Raw genomic sequence first — 25,389 nt, 5'->3', positions numbered from 1 at the left:
TAGTACTAGCAACTCTTCAATCTGAATGGCCAGTGGATGGGTACCACCGACAGCTAAAAGACACCCCACACATAGAAAATAAAATGTCGACAAGGTGTGCCATCAGTGACAACAGAGCCCTGGCCAGATATATAATTACAGCGCCGACTTGGTTTTCTGTCAAAAGCCCTGTTGCCGTGGAGAAGGCGGCCAAAGGTAGCTGTACAGCCCGCGAACTAAAGATGAAGCAGGCATGGAACAACAAGTCGTCGACGACAGCTGGGCCGGTAGTCTGTTTTGACTCAGGAGGGAATTGTGGGAAAATGTTTCCAGGCAGACTTTTGATCTCTGTCTCAATTGTTCGGAATTCCAAAGCATATTTCTGGGTCCTCCGAGGAGATGACCGAAGCGCCTCTTGAAGTCTGTAAAGCGAGAAAGAGACCTTGACAAAATGGTTGCCTTGCTCAATGCTCTGAGAATTGTTCGAATCATGGGTAATAGGGATCTCTGCAATATTTTCGGCTGCGATTTCCACGGCATCCTTGTGCTGGTCAGACAGGGCCAAGAATGGTGTTTGCTTCATTTCGCGGGACGGCAAGCTAGAAAGTGATGAAAGGCGCACATCGGTGCCAGCTGGGATACGGGGCACAGAAGGATAAACCCCCTTCCTAGGGCTGGAATTCGGGATATGTCTCTTGGGACGGGTGATTCTCCACTTCCCGTACTTCTTACGTCGATACAAGGCAATATCATCCAGATTTCGTTCAGTCGAAGGCATGGGACGGCACATTGCACGCGGGGGTGAAGGTGAAGGCGGAATTGAGGGAGTAGAGAATCGAACGCATCGCACCCCCGAGCCTGTATTACTGGATGTCTCGAAAGTGCTCGTATTCAAAGTCGGTCGAGAATACCAGAGACCGTTGGTCGGAGCCTTGAACCACCCGCCGTAATTGCTATCGAGGTAGCTCGGTGTACATTGATGGGGTTTTCCGAGACTGTCAACATTTGAAGCCGGTGGTTGATCACCCAGTTCGATGGCCGAATCATTGAAGGGTCGTTTCTCATTGCCAGAGAGGCGGCGCAACTTCGAAGGCCTAGGTTTTCCAAGAGAGCGATTCTCTGGCGAATCTTGGAAGCAGTCAAAATTGGGCTTCTCAGTCTGGGCCACAGGACTTGTCGTCAGGTTCTCCGTGTGGTGTTTACTGGGCTCCGGTGTACCCTGTCGTTCACTGTTTGAAGCCGGGGTATTTTGCGGATCCCAGGGCTCGTTGAGGCCGTCAAGCAAGTGGTACTTGTCCACAGCAGCGTCAATCTCTAGTCGAGGGCCCTTATGGCCAGGATCGAATTCGCGGAATGACTCGCGAAGTTGGAGGATTCGATAGTCTCGCCTCGGAGTTGTCTCAGCTTCCATCTGGTGTGATGCTTCGGCAGGTTTGTCCCTTTTAGCGAACTGGGGAAGGAGGGGAGAAATCAAATCATCAGAAGAGTCAGCCACCCTCAGTCGAGTATCCATGACGCCAAAGGGGTCTGATTTCAATGACCTGGCGGGAATCATATCTGTTGAGTTAGCAAGTGATGAAAAGTGAGAGCTGAAACTGAAGAAAATGGAAGTTGTGGAAGTGAAAGAGATGGAAGTCATGCTCCGTGTCCAAGCTTGGAAGGTGCACTCCCACATCTACACAGTAGAAAGGTACATATGTAGATATCGCAAAATCTAGGAAAAACAAGTATAATTAGGGGGCAAATAGTGAATTGCTATAATTCTACAGGTTCATGGGGGGGTGCGATAATGGTTATGTACATCAAATCTATTTGACGTGAGCCTGGAGGGTCTCGAGAACCTATTCGGGAAAAGTTAGTATTCAAACTGTGCAAGTCCGAAAGTAGGACAAATCCATACCTCAAGCTCAATCTTGGCCTCGGCGATGTCCTGCTCACTGCCGCTGCCGCTGGCAATCTTCTGGGCCTCAGCAATCTGGGCGCGGATGGCCTATCAAAAGAATGCAAGTTAGTTTTGATCGCAACATCGCAAAGGAAGAGACGTACGTCGGCGCTGAATTCCTCGAGAGGGAAGCCCTCGACGGCGTTGATGCTGAGCTGGGAGTCGGGCTGGACAACGGCGAAACCACCGGACACTACAGCATTATGGTTAGCGAATTTATTCTTATTGACAAGAGACCAGATTTGCGGCATGTGTCAGGTGCTAGGATCGGACGTACGGAAGTACTGCTTGGTGGCGCCGTTCTCCTCGAGAATCTCAACGAGACCGGGCTTCAGCTGCTCAATGGAGGGAACGTGGTTGGCAAGGACACCCATCTCACCGGAGGCGGCGGGGAGGTTGACCTGGGTACTGTAATCGCGAAGGTCGGTCAGTATTTATGAAAAGGGCGAAAGCGCTGTCGAGGGGCGCAAGTGGAAGCTTAACATACACGCCAGTGGAGCGGTAGATGGTCTATAAAACAATTGCCTAGTCAGCACTTGGAGTTCGATGTTGAGATGACGGCCGGAGTTGTTTCACGTACCTGGTGAGGAAGGGTCAGGGACAGCTTGATCTTGTCGGCGACGGCCTCAGCGTAACCACGGCGCTGGACGGGAGCACCGAGGAAAGAAGGGCGAGCCCGGAGGGCGGAGCGGGCGAAACGAAGAGAGCTCATTTTGCAGTGGTGGTGGACGTGCAAGGCTGGGTTATCCCTCTTGAAGTTGCGTTGCAAAGGTCGAAGTCGGAATGCCGGTTGTTCCCTAGCGGCTCGTCACGTGGCACGGGAATCCAACGGCCGGACTATGGCCAGTATGAATTTTGTTTACTACTTTATTCTATGCTTTTCTTTTAGAGCAAATAATGGCATTATTCTTGAAATGAATGACCTTCTTATCTTCACCAGCGAGATGCTCCAAAACGCCAATGTTCTGAGTTGAGTTTGACTTCGAAGGTGGAAGCATCAACGCTGAGGATACTTGGTCTTTGATTGGAACATAGATCATTCCCACGGCAATATTTCAGTGATAATACCTCTGGTTTAGTTTGACGACTTTCGAGCAAAACAGTTACACGGAGAAGATATACATCTATCCTCTGCCTTGTAAGTATAACAATCACGTGATATCGAAATGAGGTCACGTGGTAATGAGTGGCAGAATGGAAGCAGCGAAGAAATTTGCAAAAACTAACCACTTCCAAATAGGGAGACAAAACGATTCAGATTTTAGATTTTATAAAAGAATTGTAGAAATAACCACAGTACCCCATGTCCTAGTACAATTTTATGACGTTGTTCTAGACGCAGCCCGCAAGTGAAAGCCCGCTGTAAGAGAGTCTAGTATGTACACCGCCCGATAAGCGAGATCCCACAAACGTGAGCCCTAGCCGAGCCTCTTAGGACTGACGTCTCCAGTTCCCTCTCCTCCCCATCCATTTCACCGTCAATCAGCGACAACATCCGACAAGATGGCCAGTACGTTTTACCTTCGAATCTACGATTTCGACTCGCTTGCAAGCTGGCGAAAGAGAAAAAGGCGATGTCGCTGACATGATTTTCACCCACAGAGTCCAAGAACGCGTCCCAGCACCACAACAGCCAGAAGGCTCACCGTAACGGGTACGTTTGCCCTTGAGAATCCTCGATCGTCTTACCGTTACACAATTTCGCTTTTCCACGAACGAAGCTATGGATTTGGGGGCCGGATGGCAGTGTTGAATGATTTGTTCGGTGTGATAATTTGGGTCATATCTCGAATATTTGCTCGGATCATTTCCTCAACTCCATACGCCCCTATCCACCACTCTGCACCAGAACCGAGTCGCTGATATATCTCCTCGAACAGTATCAAGAAGCCCAAGACCAACCGTTACCCCTCCCTCAAGGGTGTTGACCCCAAGTTCCGCCGCAACCACCGTCACGCTCTCCACGGCACCATGAAGGCCCTTGTACGTTGCACAGCCGAATCATCCAATAACGAATACTAATCCATTGAACAGAAGGAGCGCAAGGAGGGAAAGCGTGAGGTCGCATAGATTATGAACAGTCTTAAAAAAAATGGGAAACATGAAACGCAACTCGAACGCGCAGGTTCAGTGAACATAACGTGTGCGACGATCAAGGACGGTCCGCTGTGTCGAATAGGCCTGGTTTCTGCTTATTCCTTACGCGAGTCTCGAGTTGTTTGATTTGATATCGAGAAATCAACAGGCTTAATTCGATGTGCACAGCGGTGCCACTTTCCCAAGCGGAATCTCTTCTGCTATATCCTCTTTTCTTTCCCAGTCTCGAGGGTTCGACTTCGACCGTGTTGCGGCCCGAGAGCTTAGACTCTTTTTTCCCCTTTTCTTTCCCTTTCCCCAAACGGCATATGTGTGTACAGCTGCGTGCTTTTCTCATGCGCGATTGCTGAAGGATTTTTTCTTAACGTGCCAAGATCGACCCCCAGGTCTTCGATTGCTATACATCCTGTCTTGATTCTTTTCGATCGCGACAGGGTTCATAGTCAGGAGGACTACATTCCGTAAACCGTAACAGTCAATTTTACATACCCATGCTCAATTCAATTTATTTGCATCTGATTCACATTCGCTTTTATTTTCCTTGTTTGCACGGTACCACTGTGAGTAGACTCTGGACCTTGACGACAGCCGTCATACTTTCCAGATAATCAACCTTTTATCAAATCCACCACTAATAACCCATTCCTCACGCACTAGATCACCCCCTTCTTGAGGAACAGTAACATATCCCGACCAAACAGTCCGCACCTTGCAGCCCTCTACATGACCACCCTTCAGCAGAGCAACAACCTTTCCAGTCTTGGTCTCTATGCCACGAACAACGCCGTCGTCACCATTCACCCACACTCCAGACCCGTCAGGCCGCCATGCCAGCTGCGGCGTAGAGTAAGCGGTCTGCGGCGCGAACGTATTTGCCTGCACGAGAATGGCGGCATCCTCGCGGTTTGTAATTGACAGGAGCTCCATCACATCAGCCGCTTGTGATGTTTGAGCAGAAAAATCTAGCTCGACTTTTGGTGGGTCGCGTGGAAATAGCAGGCGCACGATCATGACCTTCAGATGAAGCGAGGATGTAGTAGCCACGGCCAGGAGACTGGGGTCGTGTGGGCTGAGAACCATATGCGCGGGCGAAAACGCACCCCAGGAATTGGAACGGGGAGCTAGGCTCTGTTGTCCCACAAGCGGAGCTCCTCGGGGTGACATTACGGGTTCGCCATCGCCATCGCCCTCGCTGTCAGGTTCGTTGGTTGCTTTGACTTCATAGTAGTAGATCTGGGGCGAGTCTTCGCGTGAGACGAGAAGTGAAAGCTCGTTTGTGTCCACGTGCGGTACGAACAAGAGTGATTGTGGGTTTGACTCGATCTTAATGCGCGCAAATGGTTCGCCGATCTTCAGGGTTGATGCATCGCCTTCCGGGATATTGAGACAATAAAGGATAACCATCTCGTCCCAGCCAGCGGTGGCAACCCACCACTTGGATTGATCAGTCCTATCTTGGTGGGCGACTACCTTCACCGCGTACTTTTTATGGTCCTTCCTGCTGTCCAGTGTTTGAGACTGATACTGGAGAATCAGCTTGCCGGACATGTTGGTCATGAGACAATATCGGCCTTGAAGGATTGACACGAATGACAGAACAGGTGAATCAGATAGATTCGATAAGGATGAGACGACGGCATTGCCTTCTTTCGTATTAAATAGATGGACTTGTTTGTCTGAACCCGTAGAGATAATATAGGACTGCGCTGCGTCTTCGTCGCCAGGCTTCTGCCATTGCCATTGCTCCACAGATACAGCAAGAGGATTCGCCGATGTGGGTGCCTGGACAACTACAGGCTTTGACGGTGCTAAGAGCTTGTCAGATCATGAAGACATATCAATCGCAGGAACAACCTGTTATGAAAACCCATTACTAGCAGCGGGCCAGCAGAACAGAATAAACTAGCACTTACCTGGTTCGCTCCATAGAGTCGACTGTTGATTCTCTTCACCGTATCGCTCAAAATTCACATTTTGATCATATTTTTTCTTTTCCTCGAGCAGGCTCTGGATAGTCCATTCATCGGTGTCGTCGCCTGAGCTCTGCCCCGCGTCGGCATCAAGGCCAGCCTCGCGGATAAATGCCTCCAATGTTTCGGCATAGTCATAGCTGCGTAGAAAACGTGCGACAAGAATGCTCGTTAGAGCATCTATTGCTGCGGAGGGAGCCATGGTTGCTTTTCATGCGGAGTGCGGCGAAGGAGAACAGGACGTGGCACGCGCGACTAGTACCGCTACTCTTTCTATACATCCAATTTTCCAGCTATACTGGATTGTCATGACTTGAAAGTATCAATTGGACTTTTTTTACATTCCTATACGCTTTCTACATAAGTTTTGTCTCCATCTCAACTTTGTTTTTGTTTGTTTTTTTTAAATATCTTTTTCGATCGTGAATATATAGCGGAATTCATCTAATATAAGCGGTTTCCAGGCTATTTACTTCGCTAGGAGACTTGACAGATCAACGCAGAGCAGAGTATGTGTGATTATGAAATTCCTATCAAACAAACTAGTTCCCCATTCCATTTCGCAAAACGCCGGCTACCCATGCTACCCATGAAGTACTAACAATAACGACAATGCACTTTCATCCATTGATGCTGTTTCGTCCCCTCAGCTGAACATATCCTCGGCCCGACGTCGACGACCACCACGTCCCTCTAACGTGTCGGAAAACAATTCCTTTCCGGCATTGTTGTTGGTCCCATGGTCGAATTTGGAAGGAAACAGTTCGCGCACGGAAGATCCCCTGCCTTTGATTGACAGGCCTTGCGATGCACCGCCGCGGATGGCATACCCTTGATCTTCGCCGGCTGCGCCGGCTGCACCGCGGATGCGGGCGCCCTCATCGGAATCAGGGAAAAGTTCGATGTTGCTTTGGCGCCTGTTCTCCGAGTTTCCTGAAGGACGGGATGCGTCAAGCGCATCCGAGCGACGATGGTGGCTGGGTTTGATAGGGAATAGCTCCTTCTTGATATAGCTGGAGGCCGGCTTGTTCGGGAAAAGCTCACGGTTTCCTGGCGCGTCGCCGTCACCTGCGAAGAGATCTTTTTTCGGGCGAGAATGGCGCGGCGACCTGTCCCGGAACCGCCGGCTGTCATCTCGACCACTTTTATTGGCCTGGAGTTGCTCCTCCAGTGTGTCTCGTCCCGGTGATGCACTGCGATTACGGAGGCGTCCACTCGCTCGGTCTTCTTCTCCTGGGAAGAGTTCTCTCGGACCATGGCCGCGGCCTCTCCGCTGTCGTCCGGAGTTACTGGAACCCACATCGTCGCCGTACATGTCGGCATTGAAGTTGTCGTCGTCATCCCGATCTCGGCGGCGTCGGTGCTCCCGATCATCAAATCTGCGTCTGCTGTAATTGCCATCTCCTGAATCCTCACTGTGCCGCCTGTCCTTGAATTCTTGTCGCAGACGTTCCCGAGGGTCGTGTTCGGGGTGCATGAGGTAGAAGCGACTCTTTTCATGAGCGCGTGCTTGCTTGCGGTCAGACTTGACAGCCGATCGAACTTGTATGACGGAGTCGGGATGGGATGGGAAGAGCTTCGCAGATCGGAGACGCAGAGGAGGCAAGGAAGACGCGTCTTCTTCTTCAGGGACTTGGGTGAAGGCTGCCAGAGCTTGGAGGCCGATTTCGGTGGAGGGGTAGATGATGTTGGCGGAAGTGTCGTCAATCCATTCAATGCGCACTGGCTCCTGGCCAGAACATTCACGAGCAAATTGTTTTATATTCTCTGTGGTCATTTCATCGACCCCGCGAACGTGCACCTTTTCGTAGACCGCTTCCTCCGTGAGAGGGTCAAGAGTATTATCCTGGTTCGAGGTTTGTGTTTGATCCTAGTGTCCGACATATGTTAGTTATCAGTGAATTCGATGCAATCCACAGCACTCACCAGCTGAATGGATTCGAGTTCTGGTTCAGGCTCAGGTCCGAGGTCAAGATCCATGTCAATGTCCATGTCTGCGACAGGAACTGCAGTCCCGTTGAGCGCCATTTTGGATGTGTGAAAGAGAAGTCAGATCTCAATCAATGATTAAATAGTAAGGAGCAAAGGGTACGATGTAGGAACCAACACGAAAGGTGAAAATCGCCCGCGGCAGCTCGAGCACTCGCTATCCCGATCAGGACTAGCGTCATTTTTCCGGGGAACGGTAACTCTGAACTTGCTCTACAGTCAGTTACTTCATTTCATCTCTTGGTTAGGCACTTGCTTTTATATTGGCATTTTGGCGCATTTTCTCTATGAAGTGAGCTATCTTCAACTTGAAACGTAATGAGCCAACTGAATACTCGTTAAGTGCGTCACTTTCTTTGGAAAGGTGTTGCTAGTTATGCTCACAAAGACTCAGTGTCTAAAAACCGACAACTGAGACGGATTTTATCCTGCTACGTCAATAATCAGTTTCTCTATATTGTCAATTGAAAACATCTGATATTCAGTTTCACTCAATTTATAAAGATTACTTTCGTATTTGGATAATGTGAATTGACCTCTTTTATAGACAACAAGATTTCATACTAAAACTATGAAGGACGCTTTCGAACTAGGGTTCAGTGCCTTCGTAAGGTCTGTAAGATCTCCAGTAGGATTTCCATACCACCATCGGGTCAATAATGCAAGAGTCTTTGGATCATACTGCGTCATATCGTACTATTTAGTTTTCCGCAGGATGAGATGAGTGCCATCAAAATCTCATCAAAATCTGCCTCGATGGCACGAACATGCTGAGGGTCTGGGACAGAGAGCAAGAAGACCTAAATTGCAGTCTACGTGCTAGCCATAGCAACGGCAATATATCAAACAGTACACTCTACCGGAGCCACAATAGCAGGGCCGAGAATACGCTGACGAAGCTGGTAAATCATCATATTGATAATGGCAACAACTTCCCCTTAACATAGACTATGCTTCTTGCTTATCTTGCAGAGTGGTATCGAAACCTCAGCAAGTCTTCAAAATTATTTCGGGCCTTTTTGATTCGCCTCGATAGCTTTCTTTTTCTACCTTTGCTTGGTAAGTTACAGCCACACTTTCTTATACTACACTACGCTTAAACAACATATTGTCTTCTACTTTGGATTACATTGGAAATTGCAAATATAGACATGTTGTGGCATACGGCATGGGAGCATAGATACTATGAGCGAAATTACTATGCCGGTTTTTACGTTGAGTTTTGTGTCCCAACCATCAATTCTGCACATGGACGACCAATGTAGACATCGAAAATGTTCGGCGTACTTTTGGCAACAGAGGTGAAAGAAATCTATGGGTTATACAGGTCACTGACACAATTGTATGACATATGTGAGCAAGACTGAAATCAGACATCACTTCATCTCTCAATTCTGATCTCTGGCATCGCTCTTACATTTTACTGTTAACAGTTGTAATGCCCACTCTATAGAAGACGGGATTGAATGACCCTTACGTCCATTTAATATTATCTTTTATCGTCCATTTGGGAATATCACCCAATCAAAATCTCAGTCCTTTTTTGGTCAGACGGAGACGTGTCCGTGATGCATTTGGAAGTACGGCTTTAGGCTAATCTTGCAGCATATGCTACCTATGATACAAAGGCGTTTAAAGGCAAGCATCTCCACCGCAATGTATCCGCGAGCTCCAGCAGCTCTCCAGCAAATGATACTTGCTTCTTGTACTTCCTGCTGTGGAACTACGTCAATTGTTCAAAAATAGCCATGTTTCGGCATCCGTATTGCATGGTGAGGGGTACATTCCCTCTTTCCGATACTTAATCCAGCGTTTTGAACTGGACTATTTGTTTGTCTAGAATAAATAACCTCGAGCTTTGCTGTGTTGACAACAGCAACCTCCTCAAGTCCACGTCCTTTCAAAATGCTATATGCCGAGGACGACAAACTCATCTTCCGTTTCGACGACCACATCCTCTGGATTCAACCATGGGGAGAACACGCCTTCCGTATACGAGCAACCAGGCAAGCCTCAATTCCAACTGAAGATTGGGCCCTCTCCTCTAAGCCATCCACTCCAAACCCAACAATCAAAATATTCGACCAGGAAGCAAGCATCTCCAATGGCAAAATCAAAGCAACCGTTTCCCGCCGCGGTAAGATAATAATCTACGACTCGAACGGTAAAAAACTGCTAGAAGAATATGCCCGCCACCGACAAGACCCCAAGGACCCAAAATGCAGCGCCTTGACAATTGAAGCTCGCGAGCTGCGCCCAATCCTAGGCGGCGACTACCACCTAACAATGCGATTCGAGTCTCTGGATCAACAAGAGAAAATCTTCGGCATGGGCCAGTATCAACAGCCCTACCTCAATCTCAAAGGATCAGATCTCGAACTAGCCCACCGTAACTCCCAGGCCAGCGTCCCCTTTGCGGTTTCCTCTCTTGGCTACGGCTTTTTATGGAATAACCCCGGCATCGGGCGGGCTGTTCTAGGAACGAATGTTATGAGCTTCGAGGCCTATTCGACCAAGGCATTGGACTACTGGGTTGTGGCGGGCGATACCCCCGCTGAGATTGAGGAGGCCTATGCTAAGGTCACGGGCTATGTACCTATGATGCCGGAATACGGCCTTGGCTTCTGGCAATGTAAGCTCCGCTACTGGAATCAGGAACAGCTGCTTGACATTGCGCGTGAGTATCGGCGTCGCAATGTGCCTTTGGATCTGATTGTTGTTGATTTCTTCCATTGGAAGCACCAGGGTGAATGGAGCTTTGATCCCGAGTTTTGGCCTGATCCTGGTGAGTTGAACAATCATGTTTCAATTGTCTCTTCGTCTTGTTATATGACAAGTCCACTGACGACATATTCAGATGCCATGATCAAAGAGCTCAAAGAGCTCAAAGTCGAACTAATGGTCTCAATCTGGCCAACCGTCGAAAACGCATCCACGAACTTCCCCGAAATGCTCGAAAAAGGTCTCTTAATCCGCCACGACCGCGGCATGCGCGTCGCAATGCAATGCGACGGCGACGTAACCCATTTCGATGCAACGAACCCCTCCGCCAGAGAATTCGTCTGGGCACAAGCCAAAAAGAACTACTACGACAAAGGCATCAAAGTGTTCTGGCTCGACGAAGCAGAACCGGAATACTCGATCTACGACTTCGACATATACCGCTACCAAGCCGGCAGCAATCTCCAAATCGGCAATATCTACCCGAAAGAATACGCCCGCGGTTTCTATGAGGGCATGGCAGCAGAAGGGCAGAGCAACATCGTCAACTTACTGCGCTGTGCTTGGGCCGGGAGCCAGAAGTACGGGGCGCTCGTTTGGAGCGGCGATATCGCGTCTTCGTGGAGCTCGTTCCGGAACCAGCTGGCGGCGGGCTTGAATATGGGCCTTGCGGGGATTCCGTGGTGGACGACGGATATCGGCGGCTTCCATGGTGGGAATCCTGATGATCCTGCTTTTCGGGAGCTGTTTACCAGGTGGTTCCAGTGGGGTGCTTTCTGTCCCGTTATGAGGCTTCATGGTGATCGCGAGCCGAAGCCTGAGGGCATGCCTACGGCTAGCGGGGCGGATAATGAGATTTGGTCCTATGGCGATAAGGTATATGAGGTTTGTAAGAGGTATATTGGGATCAGGGAGGAGATGAGAGAGTATACACGTGGGTTGATGCGTGAGGCTCATGAGAAGGGGACGCCGGTCATGAGGACTTTGTTCTATGAGTTCCCTGGAGATAAGAGGGCTTGGGACGTTGAGACGCATTATATGTTTGGGGCCAAGTATTTGGTGGTGCCTGTATTGGAGCCAGGGCAGCGAAAGACCATGGTCTATCTGCCGGCTGGGGCATCGTGGAGGCTGTGGGATGGGACTCAGGTATTTGACGGAGGTCGGGATATTGAGGTTGAGTGTCCGATTGAGAGTATGCCTGTCTTCATCCGCCAGTAAATGGCCGTTGGAGCTTCGAACATAGGGCTTACCACAACGCATCGTCTTCTTTCTGGGTCATATCAGATTGCTCTTCTTCCTACTTGGGTCAAGATGTCGTTCACTCCTTTTCCATTCCCCTTTTTTGAGCGATGGTATCAATTTACCAATCGTCGGTCGCATGGGAATAGTATCAAGTCTTTTTGTTATCTCCTTCCAAGTTGGTACTAGAAATCAACCGGACTTCCTTAGGGCCGAACCTCCGAATCCCAAAACTTGTCCAGGGATATACCCCGTCAAGCACCGATGCTGCATTAGGAAGGCCCTCAATAGATTCTCCAAAATTGCCACCATAAATACCCCTAATCAATCTACATGTCAACATCGTATAGTTACTCCTGGCGTAAACATTGATGCCCAAGGCAGCCACAAAAGCACGACCAACGCACAAACTCCACTTATGCGGATCCAAAACTCAAATCACTGGAATGAGGTATCACGCGGACCTTGGAATTGTGAACTCGGTATTGCCCCTAAGAAGAAAAGAACCCCAAAAGCAAAACAAATGAAGATCCCTGGATGGAGAAAAGGAAGACCAGGATTCAAGCTAACAATATGCCGTGACCTGCCGCTCCTGACAGAATCCCGGCAACACCGCCCACCGGCCCCAGCTCCCAATATGGCAAATGGAGATGTCTAGAACTTGGTAGAGCTCGAAAATTGAGGCATTCGGGAAAACCGATTCAGGGGAGGTTCAAACCGACAGACCGGTACCTTTTGACGCTAAGGCTGTTTTGAGTTTAGTGTGTTGTTACACCGAGATTCTCCGTTAACCCAATCAAAACTCGAAATCGATAGTACATGTGGAGTACAAGTTGGCATTTACGAACCTGTGATCTGTGATCGGTGTCATGGGTCTCGATAGCTAGGTACATATGTACCTACTCCTACATACATACTATATGATCAAGAGTTCTTACTACAAAGAATTATCCTATACCACATAGGATCCATATTACTGGAACATGTATCAATGCAATGACGTCCCTAGATTGCGATCTCGATCGGGGACCTCAAAATTGGGCGTCTAGAGTACTCAACAGGGATATGTGGCTGTCGATCGGTTCCGGTGGCTTGGTACCCAACGGCAAGTTGCACTAATGGATCGATATATACTCCGTACATACGAGTGTACATATAGTCGGTACTTATAGCGTCGGTATCTACCGTTGAGTCGTTGAACCACCGATAGATGGTGTACAAACACAGTACGCACCTGAAACTTCTCTGTGGATTTTAGCTGTCACAAAATGAGGGTATACCCCTGACCCATCCTAAGCCTTCCCATGGACCGAGTGTACCCACACCAGCGAAGCGATGCCAACGGCTTGTTTCAGTTAACGATCAGATCTGGGCTTGGCGCCGTTTTTCGTTTTCTCCTTTTCGTCGCAGGTGCCCGGTAGTGGTCAAAGCAGCTAGCGGCATTCGATTGAACTCTGTTTGGGTTGATCTGCCTTGGAGCTGTATCACTAGAGTTTCCCGGTCGTTTTCCGGGTGTGCAAATTCAAGGCTTGCTAGAATCATTGTGCATATGCGTGTACAATATACTTGTACATTGCAGTAAATATTTGTCAAAAGAAAAGCAACATAATAAAAACCGTGAAATGACATCAGAGTTTTCTCCCGTGTGAGTTTCCACGGTCCGCGTCCCGCTCGATCCACTCCCCTTTACATTCATGTTTGTGCTGCTGTGCACACCGTACGCCCAAAGTACTATGCAGATGCAGCGGGAGTTAAGCTAAAATATTCCAAATAGCTTGCAGATCTCACAATGCCAATGTCGACTAGGGTCGATTTTGATACTTTGTATGTTGATTGCACTGATTAATGTATTAATCTCCCGGCTATTGATTACAATCTTGTAGTTGATCACTCTGAATGACCATCTACGGGATCTGATTCGCAGATCTTGGTCGGCAAATGGTACACAAGCACCCATCACTTCAATAGTCGAGCCGCACAATGCCGTGTGATCATGAACATGGCTGGCTGATATATTGCACAATATTGTACGGAGTGTATTCCTGTCTAATGTGGAGCTGATATGAATCTTAGACAATTCGATATCATAGATTATGGTATATAACTAATAAATGATCTTGATCGATCATGGTTTGTGTTGCATTTGCATATATGCAAGGCCTCAAAACAGGAATAAGGCCAAAAGATAACACCAATACGTAGATACCTCAAACCTTACAAAACTACAAACCAGAACAAGAACACCCAAGACACGCAGCCACTTAAACCATACCCCAAACAAAAAATATTACCTCCCAACGGCCAAAGCCCGATCCTACGCCCAACGGGGGTAGCGGAAAAGCATGCCGGGCGTAAGAAATTAAAAAACACCGTGTATTTACACATGCACGAACTCCAGATCCATGAAAATCCAACCAATCGAATCCAATCCCCCCACTTCACAGCCCCGCCGTTCATCCCGCCACTGACCAGCCTCGGATGCTGCGCTGCTGATTGGTAGTTCCAGTCCAGTTCCCATCCCGTTTGCGCTTGCCGAGGCTGGCTCCATGTTACATACATACATGTACATAGATACAAAGAAGGCGGGTAGGCGGGAATATGGTAGTGTCGTGGGTTTGCTTTGCAAGTTGTCCAGGTTCTGTCTGTGTTAGATCGGGTTTATCCGCTGGTGCTGGCGCTGGCGCTAGCGTTGTATAGAGGCGTTTTGGTGAATCTTACAGATCGGGCTGGCCGTTTGATCCATGAACCCTCTTTAGACTTTTCCCAAACGGGCCCATCATACAGGAACATGAAATGATCGGCTTGTCAGTCATTAGGTTCATGCTGCACCATGCACCCGTATATGTAGGTACTACGCATTACGTTTTGCGTTTGGTCTTTGTTCTTTGTCATTGCTATCTTCGGCCTGGTCTGGACACATGGCCAGAGCACGGGGTTTCCTTTCCTTTTACATAACATGCTTGTCCTTGCTAGGACGTCCACATATACCAGGGCAAAGGATCATAATGAAATAATTGGCCATCCTTGTCCAACCATTCCATCTAACCTCTTGTCAGACAAACCGGTGGGTCCTTGCTTCCGTGCTTAGGCCCAAAGTCCCAAATCCGGCCTTGCCTCCCTTGCGTCTGTCCTCGTGAGCACGGCGTGTCTGGTGGCGCATTCCTCATGGGGACCCGTGCAAAGGGGGGGGGGGGGGGGGGGTTAAACGGTTGAAGGGTGCAGGTTTCATTCCCTGTTCTGGTTGGTACTTACGTGTACAACTATAGTATTTGTGGTTCCACAGTACCAAGGGATAGCATAGTATAGTCTAAATGGATTTTGGTCGTTGTTAAATATTAGTCTCAAATTGTAATAATTGCTATAAGCAGGGTATTTTGCCATCCCAAATGTAGACAGGGTCCGGGTTCCAGAAAATAATGTTAAAAAAACACAGCAATTACAGAATTTGAGAGGGTGAGCCCAACAGTGGCAAGTTTTTGATCCGTATCATGGTAATACACATTAAGAGTATACAAAAGGAAATCGTAATAGCTCCCAATAAACACAAAGAAAGCGCGAAGCTTTTAACAAAATGTACAACAGGGTTTCAGAGACCCGAGCGCAAAGGGGAATCAAAAGTATAGAACAGTAGGAAAATGATTATAAACAAAGGGTGAGAAATGAGACTCGTGAATCATGATAATGTAGGGGAATGTGGAAGGTGTGGATTTCCTTTTGATTTTTTAGTTGAGCAGGCTGTTCACACCCATACGGGTATCACGAGCGGGCTCAGCTCTGGGCATCCAGGGCTTGGGCAAGTCAGTTGGCTGGTGCCATGAAGCCATGGTAGGCTGGTGGGCCATCCAGCGTTTAGAGGCGATCTCAGAAAGAGACTCTAGCGAGCGAGCAGGGTAGCTGGGTGAGTCCTCGACAACGTGCACGCTTGGCATCCGGCTCTCATACTGCGAGCGCAGGTCGACTGGCAGAGGCAGGAGCTGCGGAGAGGGAATCGTGCGGGGCGAAGAGGAGCAGACGGAGTTGTGGTCTGAGACCATGGATGGCGGCTCGCAGGAGGTTGCGTTGGAGACGTCCGAGAAAACAGGCGAGGTGAGAGGGGTTTCGATCGGTCGGTTGATAGAAGGAAGAGTGTAGATGGGAGAGAGCTGGCGGATAGAAGCCATGGACTCTCTGCGCGAGTGGGAGAACTGTTCAGAAATGGCAGATTCGATGGAATCTGTCCATGATGGGCGAGAGGAAGAGCGAGAAGGGCTAATCATCGAGGCGCGGGTGTAGGGGGCCTCGATGCGGCCGGAGTATGTGCGGGAGGTGGTAGGAGTTGAGAGACCGCGCTTCTTGCGGTTCATGCTGCCATTCCACCAGTTTTTGACGGCATTGTCGCTGCGATTGCCGAGGCGGCGAGCAATCTCTGCCCAGCGTTTCCCCATTTCGTTGACCATGCGCTCGATCATTAGACCTTCATCGGCTGAAATAGGTTCCCTGTTCAGGGAAGGCTTAAGATTTTGGTGGAAACGCTCCCGACATTGCTTTGGTGAACGATAGTGCATGTGTTGCGAGATGCGAACCCAGTTGTTAGGGCCTTGTTCGCGGACCAGTTGAGTAAGAAGTTGATCTTCCTCTGGGACCCAGGGTCCACGGCGATGTGAGGGAGGCATTATATAGTTTGAAGTGTAAAGTTGTAGAGGTGTGGTGAGGGTGGTGATATGGTGATGGTGATGGTGATAGTGGTGAGATGATGTGTAGAGAATAGATATAAGAGAGAAGTACCTCAGGAAGGGGAGAAGTACTTAAAGAAATGGAAGTGTACCAGGGGAACGGATCCAAAAGAAAATACTAACCAGGTCCCGCTATGGGAAGAAGATCACGATCCAAGATCTCGGAGCTGACAGTTCGGAACAATACGTTATTTTTATTATTTATTCTTGTTTATGTATATAAAATAATATATAATATATGTAATATAATATTTATTATTGTATATTACATATTTGAAATATTAAATTATTTAAATCTATAATACGCACTATTGTAATCTAATAGATCGTGGGGGAAGAAAAATGCTCCGTTGGGATCGTCAGTACGACCCGGGAATCCGGGCTGAAGGAAAAGAAAAAAAAAGGAAAATAGAAGGGAAAAAAAGATCGGAGTGATCGACCCTGAGCCCCGTTTCTGGAATTCCAAATCATCCAATTTAGGTGTTAGTTTTGATTTTTTTGAGAGGTACAGTAGGCTAATTGAGAACTTATATAGTTCATACTGTATACTCCGTAGAATGTATAGTATTAATCTATATAGAAGTATAGCAGCAAGTATGGAAGTATAGAAATGTAAACAAATGTGAATATGAGATATGAACAGAATGAAAATAAATTATGTCTCCTCATCCATACTGTCTCCAACCCATATTCGAAAAGCACATTATAATACCACAAACCATGGACCATGAATAACCATATCCACAGAACAGGGGTCAACAAGAAAGAAGCGAACAAAAAAGCCAGGGGTAGATCTGGCTTCCGAGTGACAAGCGGTTAGACGTAGATTCTTTTTCAGCCAGCCATGCCCATGCACAACACTAGAGCTCGATGATTTCCGATCCATGTGCAATCGGTCAATACCGAAATACAATTGGCGAAATCGGGGTTGCTCCTTGAGCTCTGCCCTGCCCTGATCCACTATGTGGATCTAAGGTGGACTTGGTCAGGATCATTGACAAATTCTACTCGGGCTCTGTCCGTGAAGATGAGGTTTCTGTTTATTTCCCTTTTTTTTTCTTTCTCGGTAACTCTTATTGTCATATCCTTTTTTGTGTGGCTTCAATAGTATGGGGAAATCGGTGGCTCCGTTCGATGACAGGAAGCTTCGACCCCCGAACAACACCGAACAGATTAAATGGATCGAGTTTTGAATTTCAGATTTCACTTTTATTTGAACTATTGGCTTTTTGAGAGAACTCCCCTTTTTTGTGTTACCTTGCAGCGTTAACAATGATCATATCCATATTGATAGTTATATACAATGTACTATGATCTTGAAAGTGAAATGTTCCAAATATTCCATTCTGTGGATGCCCAGTGAAGATCAACGTTCGCTTAGAGAATATACCTATGTAAGTATGTAAATAGAAATTGAATCTACAATGGTGTACACAATATACTGTACGGAATGCAATTCCGGACATACAAAATAGGAAAACACAAAGCAGGGGCCACCTGCCAACTGTCAGTGGCAGATGTAGATCAGAAATTTAATAATTAATCAATATAAATATACATACAGTCGGCAAAGACACGGGACGTCACGTCTATAGCTTAGCTAGCTCCATATTGTGTACCTAACGTATAGCTTCCGTGGTCGAATCCGTATAGGTCAATCTATTTCCCGTCCCTTCAACAAACTATTTCCGGTCTAAACAATGGCGTACCAAAAAGAAACGATGGATGCATCAGAAGGCGATCGGGATCGAGGGAAGGATCGACGTGTGCGAAGTTTCCAGACTACCTGGTTAGGCATGTCGCAGCTGAGATCTCCACCGGTGGAAACCGTTGAAACGCAAGCCACACCTTTTTTTTGCTTTTTTTCCCAGTCCAGTGGTAAACGGTAACTGTGTAAATACTACGTAATTAGGTATATATGGCAAAATTACCATACAAGGTACTCTCAGGGCCTTACGTGCATACATCCTTATGTCAACTAGCGTTCTTATTGGTCCCCAGGTATTTGTCATTGTTAGCGAGCTTACTACTTCGGGTAGAGATAAGCTGCGGGTATGCGTCGCTCGTAAATCTTTAATCTATTCTATTGGATTTAATCTATTTCACACTGGAGCTGGAGCTGGAGATGGAGCTGGAGATGTCGTACGAATCGTATAGAATCTTGTACCGCGTCTACAACGTATATACTAGTAGTATATAGATTAATGATTTACCGCCATGACAACCTCCCTATATCTATCTATAGAGACGTTGTGGAGAAACGAGACATTAATCTACAATATTGTATTCACCCCTTTTTTAATGATAAATTCAAGTCCGGGGTGTGAAACAGTATTCTACATCCTATATTCTACATTGTAGGTATGTGTTGAGATACCATGACCTTTTGTGTAGCCATGTGGACAAGGCCTCGTGTGTGGACAGTCAGATCGGATTTCCATATTCCTGGGAAAAGCCGTTGCTGAAAGGATGAACCCGTCGTCTTGGGATGCAATATCGACTAGGGTATACCCGAGATTTGACCTGTCACCTCTTTTTTTTCAATTCTTTTTGTTTGTTTCTTTTCTTTTTTCCCTTTACTGTTTACTCAACATAGACAATAGTCTCGCCAATCAGAGACACGGCAAGTATTTGAGATAGATCCTTGTCGGTCTGCAGGGATCATCGCTGATCAAAGTCCCGTGCACGCCTCGAGATTTAGATTGAATGTTTGATACTGAGTCTGATTGTAAGGGGATAGAGCTAGAGATATAGAATCAAAGAAAGGGGACAATGGACCTCAGAGTTTCTAGGATTACTTCATATATCACAATGATATCTAAAGCCTAAAAAGTACAATGTATATACTTCGTACAAAGAAACTTGAACAGTAAAAGTGGAGCGAACGGTCTCGCAGCTGTTTCCTGACTGTCGGGCCTCTCACGCATGGCTTTGCAGGAAAGGTCCGAGCACGAGCGGTTCCTGTCACCCCCTTTTCCGCCGTTTGAGTCACGTGTTAGGGCTTGATATCATTTCGATTCTTGATGCTGTTATTTTTTTTATTTAGTTTATGTTTATGATAGTTAGAGTGAGATGGAGAAACTACCACGTATAGCTGTGAATAACTCAGTCTCATTTTTAGTTATATAATTGGTTGTAGATGTAAATATTGGGTCAACACTAGCTCATGTCGTCTAGTTATTACCCTTTTAGGTAGCTGTACTTTTATGATATGTTGTATCATGGCCACACAAGGTGTGGATTGCTAGATCGTACATCTTGTAGATACCATTGTATAGATACAGTTCCAGGATTGTCTAGGTACATGTACGCCATATATCATTGCAAAGGAATAATAAGGATTTAACCCGTAGTCTCCGGGGTTACAGTAGTAGTGTAGTACATGAATACGATGAAGTGATAGACGGTTGACACTGAAGTATGCATGCATACATAGAGGGGATTCGAATTTTGAATTTGAATTTGAATTTGAATTTGCTGACACCGCGGCCTGCGTCGGTGATTGGTGGGCCACCTTCTCGGGCTTTACATCTCGGGGACCACTCCCATGGTGCCCGATCTGTGGGAAACCGTTTGGGCCAAGGCTGTCACACTGTACTGACTTTCTTAACGGGATCTAGATTGAAACGTTCGTACACTTAACTAGTTCACTATTGAACGACATATGTATCTACCAATATACTTATACACTATTTATTTCTATATCCATATGGTATGTTGTATCGATATTGTATGTACTATATACTACATTCAGGAACCCGGTATTATAGCGTATCAGAACGTCTCACTCGGGCTCCAAGCTTGACCGAAGCAGTTTACGTATGGAGTACGGAGAGAACGGGCCATATTCAGGGCCCCGCCCTGTGAACCGTCCGAGGAAGATCCAGTTCACTAACTCTGAAGCTTCCGGGTTATGGTTTCATGTGTAAGTACCAATATGAACTATTCAATATTAACCAATAATCCCACACAACATGACGACAAACCCCAACGCCAACCCTATCTATCTGGTCTAAACTCAATCGTCCCACGGCAAAGGGACAAAGAACCCAGCTGATTGGTATATAACTATTTCTTTATTAGAGGTTTCTTTGATTCTGTGTTCTGGTAATTATTTGATGCTTTCTTTTTCCCAAGTCACTGGTACAAAGAAACTTAAACCAAGTCTTTTAAGAAAAATCAAGAAAATTAAGAAACAAAACCCGTCTTCTGAGTTGGTCATAGCAGCACTCTTTCTAGACACCTGCATGACCCGGGAGGCGAAGAGGGGCCATGAGTATCAAAGTGGAACCTGAACGGAGCAGTTCCTGCCCGTCCACGGCAAAAACCACAGCAAATTTCTATACGAAATATCTAGAACCCACACCAAGTCCAAGCATTTCCCGTATGGAAATAGGCATGAAACGATGATGGGGGCGGAAACCAAGTTCTGCCCTTCTAGCCCCTTTTTTTTCCTTTTTTGAGCCTCGTTTCAGGGGCGCTATGGTGAGACTAGGAAGTGGGCTTGCAGAGTGAGAAAGCGCGTCACCCAACGGTCATCCCGTTTGAGGCTTGACTCACTAAAGTACCTTGCCCTGATTGGGATCGTTTTTGCGAGGGCGTTTCCGGCAAATTCAGGTTCCAGATGATCAAAAGGCCCAAGATTGAGGAGATCTTGCGTTTTATCGTCTACAATATTGTGGGATTATATCCAAGACGTGAAAATTACAAATAGATTTATTGTTTACTTCAAACGAGGCACGTGCCTAGTCCAAGTGTTCGACTTGAAGCTATGAGCTTATATGCTCTGTGTCTAAGTATAGCAATTGCCTAATTAATAGTCTTTCCCTACGCAGAGTCATAACAATATATACAAATATCGAGTAAAAAAGTAATCGTTCTTAAACAAGAACATTTAACGAATCTTATGCCCAAATAGTCCATTCATGTATTGCCACATCCAGGTTCCATACAATATCTTACGTAGTACTCTGTATACGTTGTGCGATATATATTCCCGACGCCGATGCATCTAAAGCCACCTCGCTCTACACCACCAAACGTAGATTTCACTATTCAATTCCAAGGTCAAAGTTTTTAATAACTGCCATTTTAACCATTTAACAAACCAAAAGCCCTAGAAAAATACAATGTAAATTGTAAATTAATAAATCAATGTGCAGCGGCTAATCGACCGATCCAGCGCCAAAGAATCTCCGTGGCGCACCTCCACCCGAACCATACCAGTCACATCACCGCATGACCAGCTCAGCTCAGCTATACCGGATTCCTCTAACCGATCACTATACTCTGTAACCATTTTCCATATGGGGATATGATGCCGCACATGGGGTCTAGGCTGCATGGTTCTCTCGTGGGAGTTACGAAGCGAACGGGCTTACTTGGCCGAGACGGCAACGACAACGAGGTTGAAGTAAGGGATTTCCGCTCAAGGGGGGCACGAGTTAAGAGAAAAGGCCAAGGCGGATTTGTTTTTGGTTTCCTGACTCAAGAGGTTAAGGTTCATCGGTTGATCAACTAGTTTATGCATGGTGCATCATTAGAGATTCTTACATGTCGAGTTATCCACTTCTGCACTCTTCAATATCTATTGTATTATAATATTGTATGATAGTATTGTATAACTTCCATCTCTGCTGCAAACAAATAGATACCCCTGTCCCTGTTCCGAATTTTAATAAATCCCCGACGCTCGTGGACAGGGCCATGTGGGAGCTCGTCTGGAAACTTGCAGCTCGCAGGCCGATAAAACGACGGCTATGCGCATGTCTTACATTGAATCAAAAATCCCGCATGTGACAATTGCCATGCCGTATCGGCCATACTGTATGGCTGGTTACATGTCCTGTGGAGATACAGACCTAGACTAGCACCAGCCATGGATACCGATGTGGTCGGCTGGCTTGACCTGGAACCCTTGTCATTTCCCTGTCCAGTTATATTCTCGTTGTACTGTGCAATGTGCGCATGCATATGCTTTCGCTTGTATGCAGATATCCTGATTCAGCCGTCATGCGCGGAGTGCGTGGGATTGGTCTCTTTCTCACGGCTCGGATGCTTTGGGTTTAATAGTTCGTTACTTAGGGAGTTGATGTGTCACCCTGCGTGCGGTACCTTGGTGCCTAGGGATCGAGGCGTTATCAGAATATAGAGTCAAAAGATCAAAATTCAGAGCAATGAGAAAGAGAGGCATTGCCTTAGCGTTCAACGCTATAATCCTACCAATATGTAGAGATAGAACCCCGGGTGTCCTCAACAGGCCATATCTTTGCCTTGCGTCGGGTGGTAAATCGTTGTCTTGGCTCTCATTGTCTTATCTCGGGGAACACATCGGACATCTAATAGGCGTTGTGAGAGATATCAACTGCATACTGGGGACAGGGTTGTGCCTGGCACTACTGTATACAGTAAAACGGGGATTAAAAAGTACCAGGCTGTGTATTATCGTTGAATGTGACTGATACTTGCTTGGTAAATTTCTATCTAGATGCGTCTGCAACGTGTAGTTCATAATGCTGCTATCACGTTGCATACAGTCAATTGTGAAACAGGCATGATAGACATGAGTAGCCTGATGCTGCTTTACTTTCATACTTAGTCTTGGAGAGTGTATGAGGAGGCTTCAAAGGTTCGTGCTTCCATGTGGCCAGCTTCGTAAGCCCCCAGGGCTCAACTGCGTTGTCTATGCGTGTAAGAAACTCAATTCATGCAGTTGCATGATGTGTTCCTGCATTGCTCGTCTTATACGAGTTTCTCACCTGTGGACTTAGGCGTGTCGTTCGGGAAAGAAGGTCCTCAAAAACCCTGCCTCACAGGATGGGTAACCGGCTCGGAAATCGGGTTCTTGACTAGACCTGAGTGTTATTGTCCCTGCAGGTTCACATTCTAGACCCGCAACCTGTAGATATTGCACAAGGTCTAACCGACAAGTTTGAGATCCTGCTGCAGCGAGCAACAGCCTCGGCACGTTCCTGACGGAAACAAAGTAGGGGTTCGAGATCAGCCGGACTTCCACGTGCGAGAAAAAGAGAGCAAAGAAGCAAGCAAACAATCGCCACTCACATCATCTATCCTTTCAGTTATGATGCTTGCTCATCTCTTCTGACATTTCCACAATTCTATTGACAGGACCAGATAATGACTCCAATCTGTGTTTAAACTAAGTCTCAAGCCGCACGACAAGTAATAACACAAAGGATGATTTATACGAAATTGAGTTTTCTTCTTGATTGGATATTCATACCATGAAGAGAGAAGCACACCCGCCAGTATCATTGCCGTGGTGAGAAGTGCGATTCATCCCCGGCGAACTTGGATCAAGACACAGTCACTATATGCTGCATCTCAGATTTATGCACCATCAGTACCAGACTTCAAGCGGATAAAATCTAGCATAGCTGTTGCTATCTAGGCGCCTTCTACTCTAGCTTGAGTTCGGTAGAAGAGGTTGCTTGTCATTGGCAGGTAATAGGCTGATCGAACGCTGCTGAGATGTTATGGGATAGTATCCTACACACTTTCATATAGATGGATAGTTCTCTCCAGCTCTCTCTCTCTCCTTCTTCCCCATCGTTTACAGTTCATCAATTCAAAATCTTCATACTGCCCTTGACTGTATCTGTATCTACAAGAAGTTCTCTTGAGAACTCAGCCTCAGCACAAGAACCTGGCATCTTGTAGCATTCAGTGAACAACGGTTTTTAGACCTGAATCAAAATAAGTCAGATATAAAATTCAATTGCTCTATGGGTCCCAAGGCTATATTAGTCTGACCTAAAGCCCAATCTACACCTCAATCTATTCTGCGATCTATTTCTTTGTTTCTCCAGCTTTCTGCCTCCTTGCGCTCTAGCTCTGCCCTCTCTGCCTTCTTACGCTCATACTCTGTACCCATGTAGCCCTTCATGGCCAATCGACTGCGGTTTTAGTTTATATATGAACCAGCCGTCCTGTCACAGATGCACTCCTACCTAGGTACCATACCAACTTCACCACTGCCTTAGGCCGTATCCACGCTCATAGCCAAACATGGTAATTTGAGGCTAAATCCTTTAAGAGGAATAAGAGAACAAACGTCTTAAACCCCCTGCGCCCTCTGGCTCTCTCTCCATGAAAGGCTGCCATTAGGATTATTAATGCGGATTTAGCTTTATAGCTTTATATGTCTTAGATATCCAAGGAAATTTTAGAGAAGAAAAAGGTTCAAAAGAGGCAGAGGATACAGCTTAGGGGTACAGGGATATAGCCCCTATACTCACCAAAGGAGTGCGTTAAAACAAAAGCTATGTTGGCGTTTACCGTGTTGGGCTCCAAAATGACCACAGAATGTCATAAGATAGGCCTTGCCACGCTGCGCTGCGTAAGCTAGAAATAACACCAAACAGAGCTAGGAGGTCTGAAGTAGGCTTGGCTACACTAGCTGTAGGAAAATAACGGAAAAGAAAACGGCACAGCGTTCTGCACTGATCACTCTTATTACATACATATGTAGCTATATGTAGTTAGGGCACAAAAGTGACCTGTACCACCTAGGCAGGAGAACAGCAAGCATGCTTCAATTCAAAATTCCTTGGTAGCTGATATCGTGGATGAGGTAGACAGATAATGTAAACTAGATGGCAATGTCATCCTAGAAGAGAAGGTAACTATCTAATCAGATACCTTGATAAAACCCAATAAGAAGAGCATGACGTTAAACATAGCCTCAGACTAAACATCTGTAAGACCTCTGCTATTCAAT

At 46.7% G+C, this 25,389-nt stretch overlaps 7 protein-coding genes across 7 annotated transcripts; 2 read left to right on the top strand and 5 right to left on the bottom strand.

Annotated features, from left to right (window-relative positions):
* Nucleotides 1-16: 16 nt before the first annotated feature.
* N7529_009408 (uncharacterized protein) lies at nucleotides 17-1,534 on the bottom strand (the record flags this gene model as incomplete). The annotated part of the gene is made up of 1 exon (XM_057244935.1): nucleotides 17-1,534. One exon carries the CDS (start codon nucleotides 1,532-1,534, stop codon nucleotides 17-19), a length of 1,518 nt encoding a protein of 505 aa, XP_057093198.1.
* Nucleotides 1,535-1,787: 253 nt separating this feature from the next.
* Nucleotides 1,788-2,633, bottom strand: N7529_009407 (F1F0 ATP synthase subunit delta; the record flags this gene model as incomplete). Its single annotated transcript, XM_057244934.1, has 6 exons — nucleotides 1,788-1,820; nucleotides 1,880-1,969; nucleotides 2,026-2,114; nucleotides 2,199-2,329; nucleotides 2,409-2,431; nucleotides 2,502-2,633. 6 exons carry the CDS (start codon nucleotides 2,631-2,633, stop codon nucleotides 1,788-1,790), a joined length of 498 nt encoding a protein of 165 aa, XP_057093197.1.
* A 749-nt stretch (nucleotides 2,634-3,382) lies between these two features.
* On the top strand, nucleotides 3,383-4,013 carry N7529_009406 (60S ribosomal protein eL29). Its single transcript, XM_057244933.1, has 4 exons — nucleotides 3,383-3,431; nucleotides 3,524-3,575; nucleotides 3,802-3,904; nucleotides 3,956-4,013. Exons 1-4 carry the CDS (start codon nucleotides 3,425-3,427, stop codon nucleotides 3,989-3,991), a joined length of 198 nt encoding a protein of 65 aa, XP_057093196.1. The 5' UTR covers nucleotides 3,383-3,424; the 3' UTR covers nucleotides 3,992-4,013.
* Nucleotides 4,014-4,609: 596 nt separating this feature from the next.
* On the bottom strand, nucleotides 4,610-6,190 carry N7529_009405 (uncharacterized protein; the record flags this gene model as incomplete). The annotated part of the gene is made up of 2 exons (XM_057244932.1): nucleotides 4,610-5,826; nucleotides 5,932-6,190. 2 exons carry the CDS (start codon nucleotides 6,188-6,190, stop codon nucleotides 4,610-4,612), a joined length of 1,476 nt encoding a protein of 491 aa, XP_057093195.1.
* A 444-nt stretch (nucleotides 6,191-6,634) lies between these two features.
* Nucleotides 6,635-8,016, bottom strand: N7529_009404 (NCBP3 domain-containing protein; the record flags this gene model as incomplete). Its single annotated transcript, XM_057244931.1, has 2 exons — nucleotides 6,635-7,858; nucleotides 7,915-8,016. 2 exons carry the CDS (start codon nucleotides 8,014-8,016, stop codon nucleotides 6,635-6,637), a joined length of 1,326 nt encoding a protein of 441 aa, XP_057093194.1.
* Nucleotides 8,017-9,882: 1,866 nt separating this feature from the next.
* N7529_009403 (putative glycosyl hydrolase) lies at nucleotides 9,883-11,916 on the top strand (the record flags this gene model as incomplete). The annotated part of the gene is made up of 2 exons (XM_057244930.1): nucleotides 9,883-10,762; nucleotides 10,835-11,916. 2 exons carry the CDS (start codon nucleotides 9,883-9,885, stop codon nucleotides 11,914-11,916), a joined length of 1,962 nt encoding a protein of 653 aa, XP_057093193.1.
* A 3,743-nt stretch (nucleotides 11,917-15,659) lies between these two features.
* On the bottom strand, nucleotides 15,660-16,589 carry flbD (putative MYB family conidiophore development protein FlbD; the record flags this gene model as incomplete). Its single annotated transcript, XM_057244929.1, has 1 exon — nucleotides 15,660-16,589. The coding sequence occupies one exon, from the start codon at nucleotides 16,587-16,589 to the stop codon at nucleotides 15,660-15,662; it is 930 nt and encodes a 309-aa protein (XP_057093192.1).
* Between the last annotated feature and the right edge of the window lie 8,800 nt (nucleotides 16,590-25,389).

The sequence above is a fragment of the Penicillium soppii genome (assembly GCF_028829465.1).
Source record: "Penicillium soppii strain IBT 18220 chromosome Unknown utg000007l, whole genome shotgun sequence".
NCBI classification, from domain to species: Eukaryota; Fungi; Ascomycota; class Eurotiomycetes; order Eurotiales; family Aspergillaceae; genus Penicillium; species Penicillium soppii.
The sequence above is the reverse complement of the archived record's forward strand: the minus strand, read 5'-3'. Positions and strand labels throughout refer to the sequence as shown.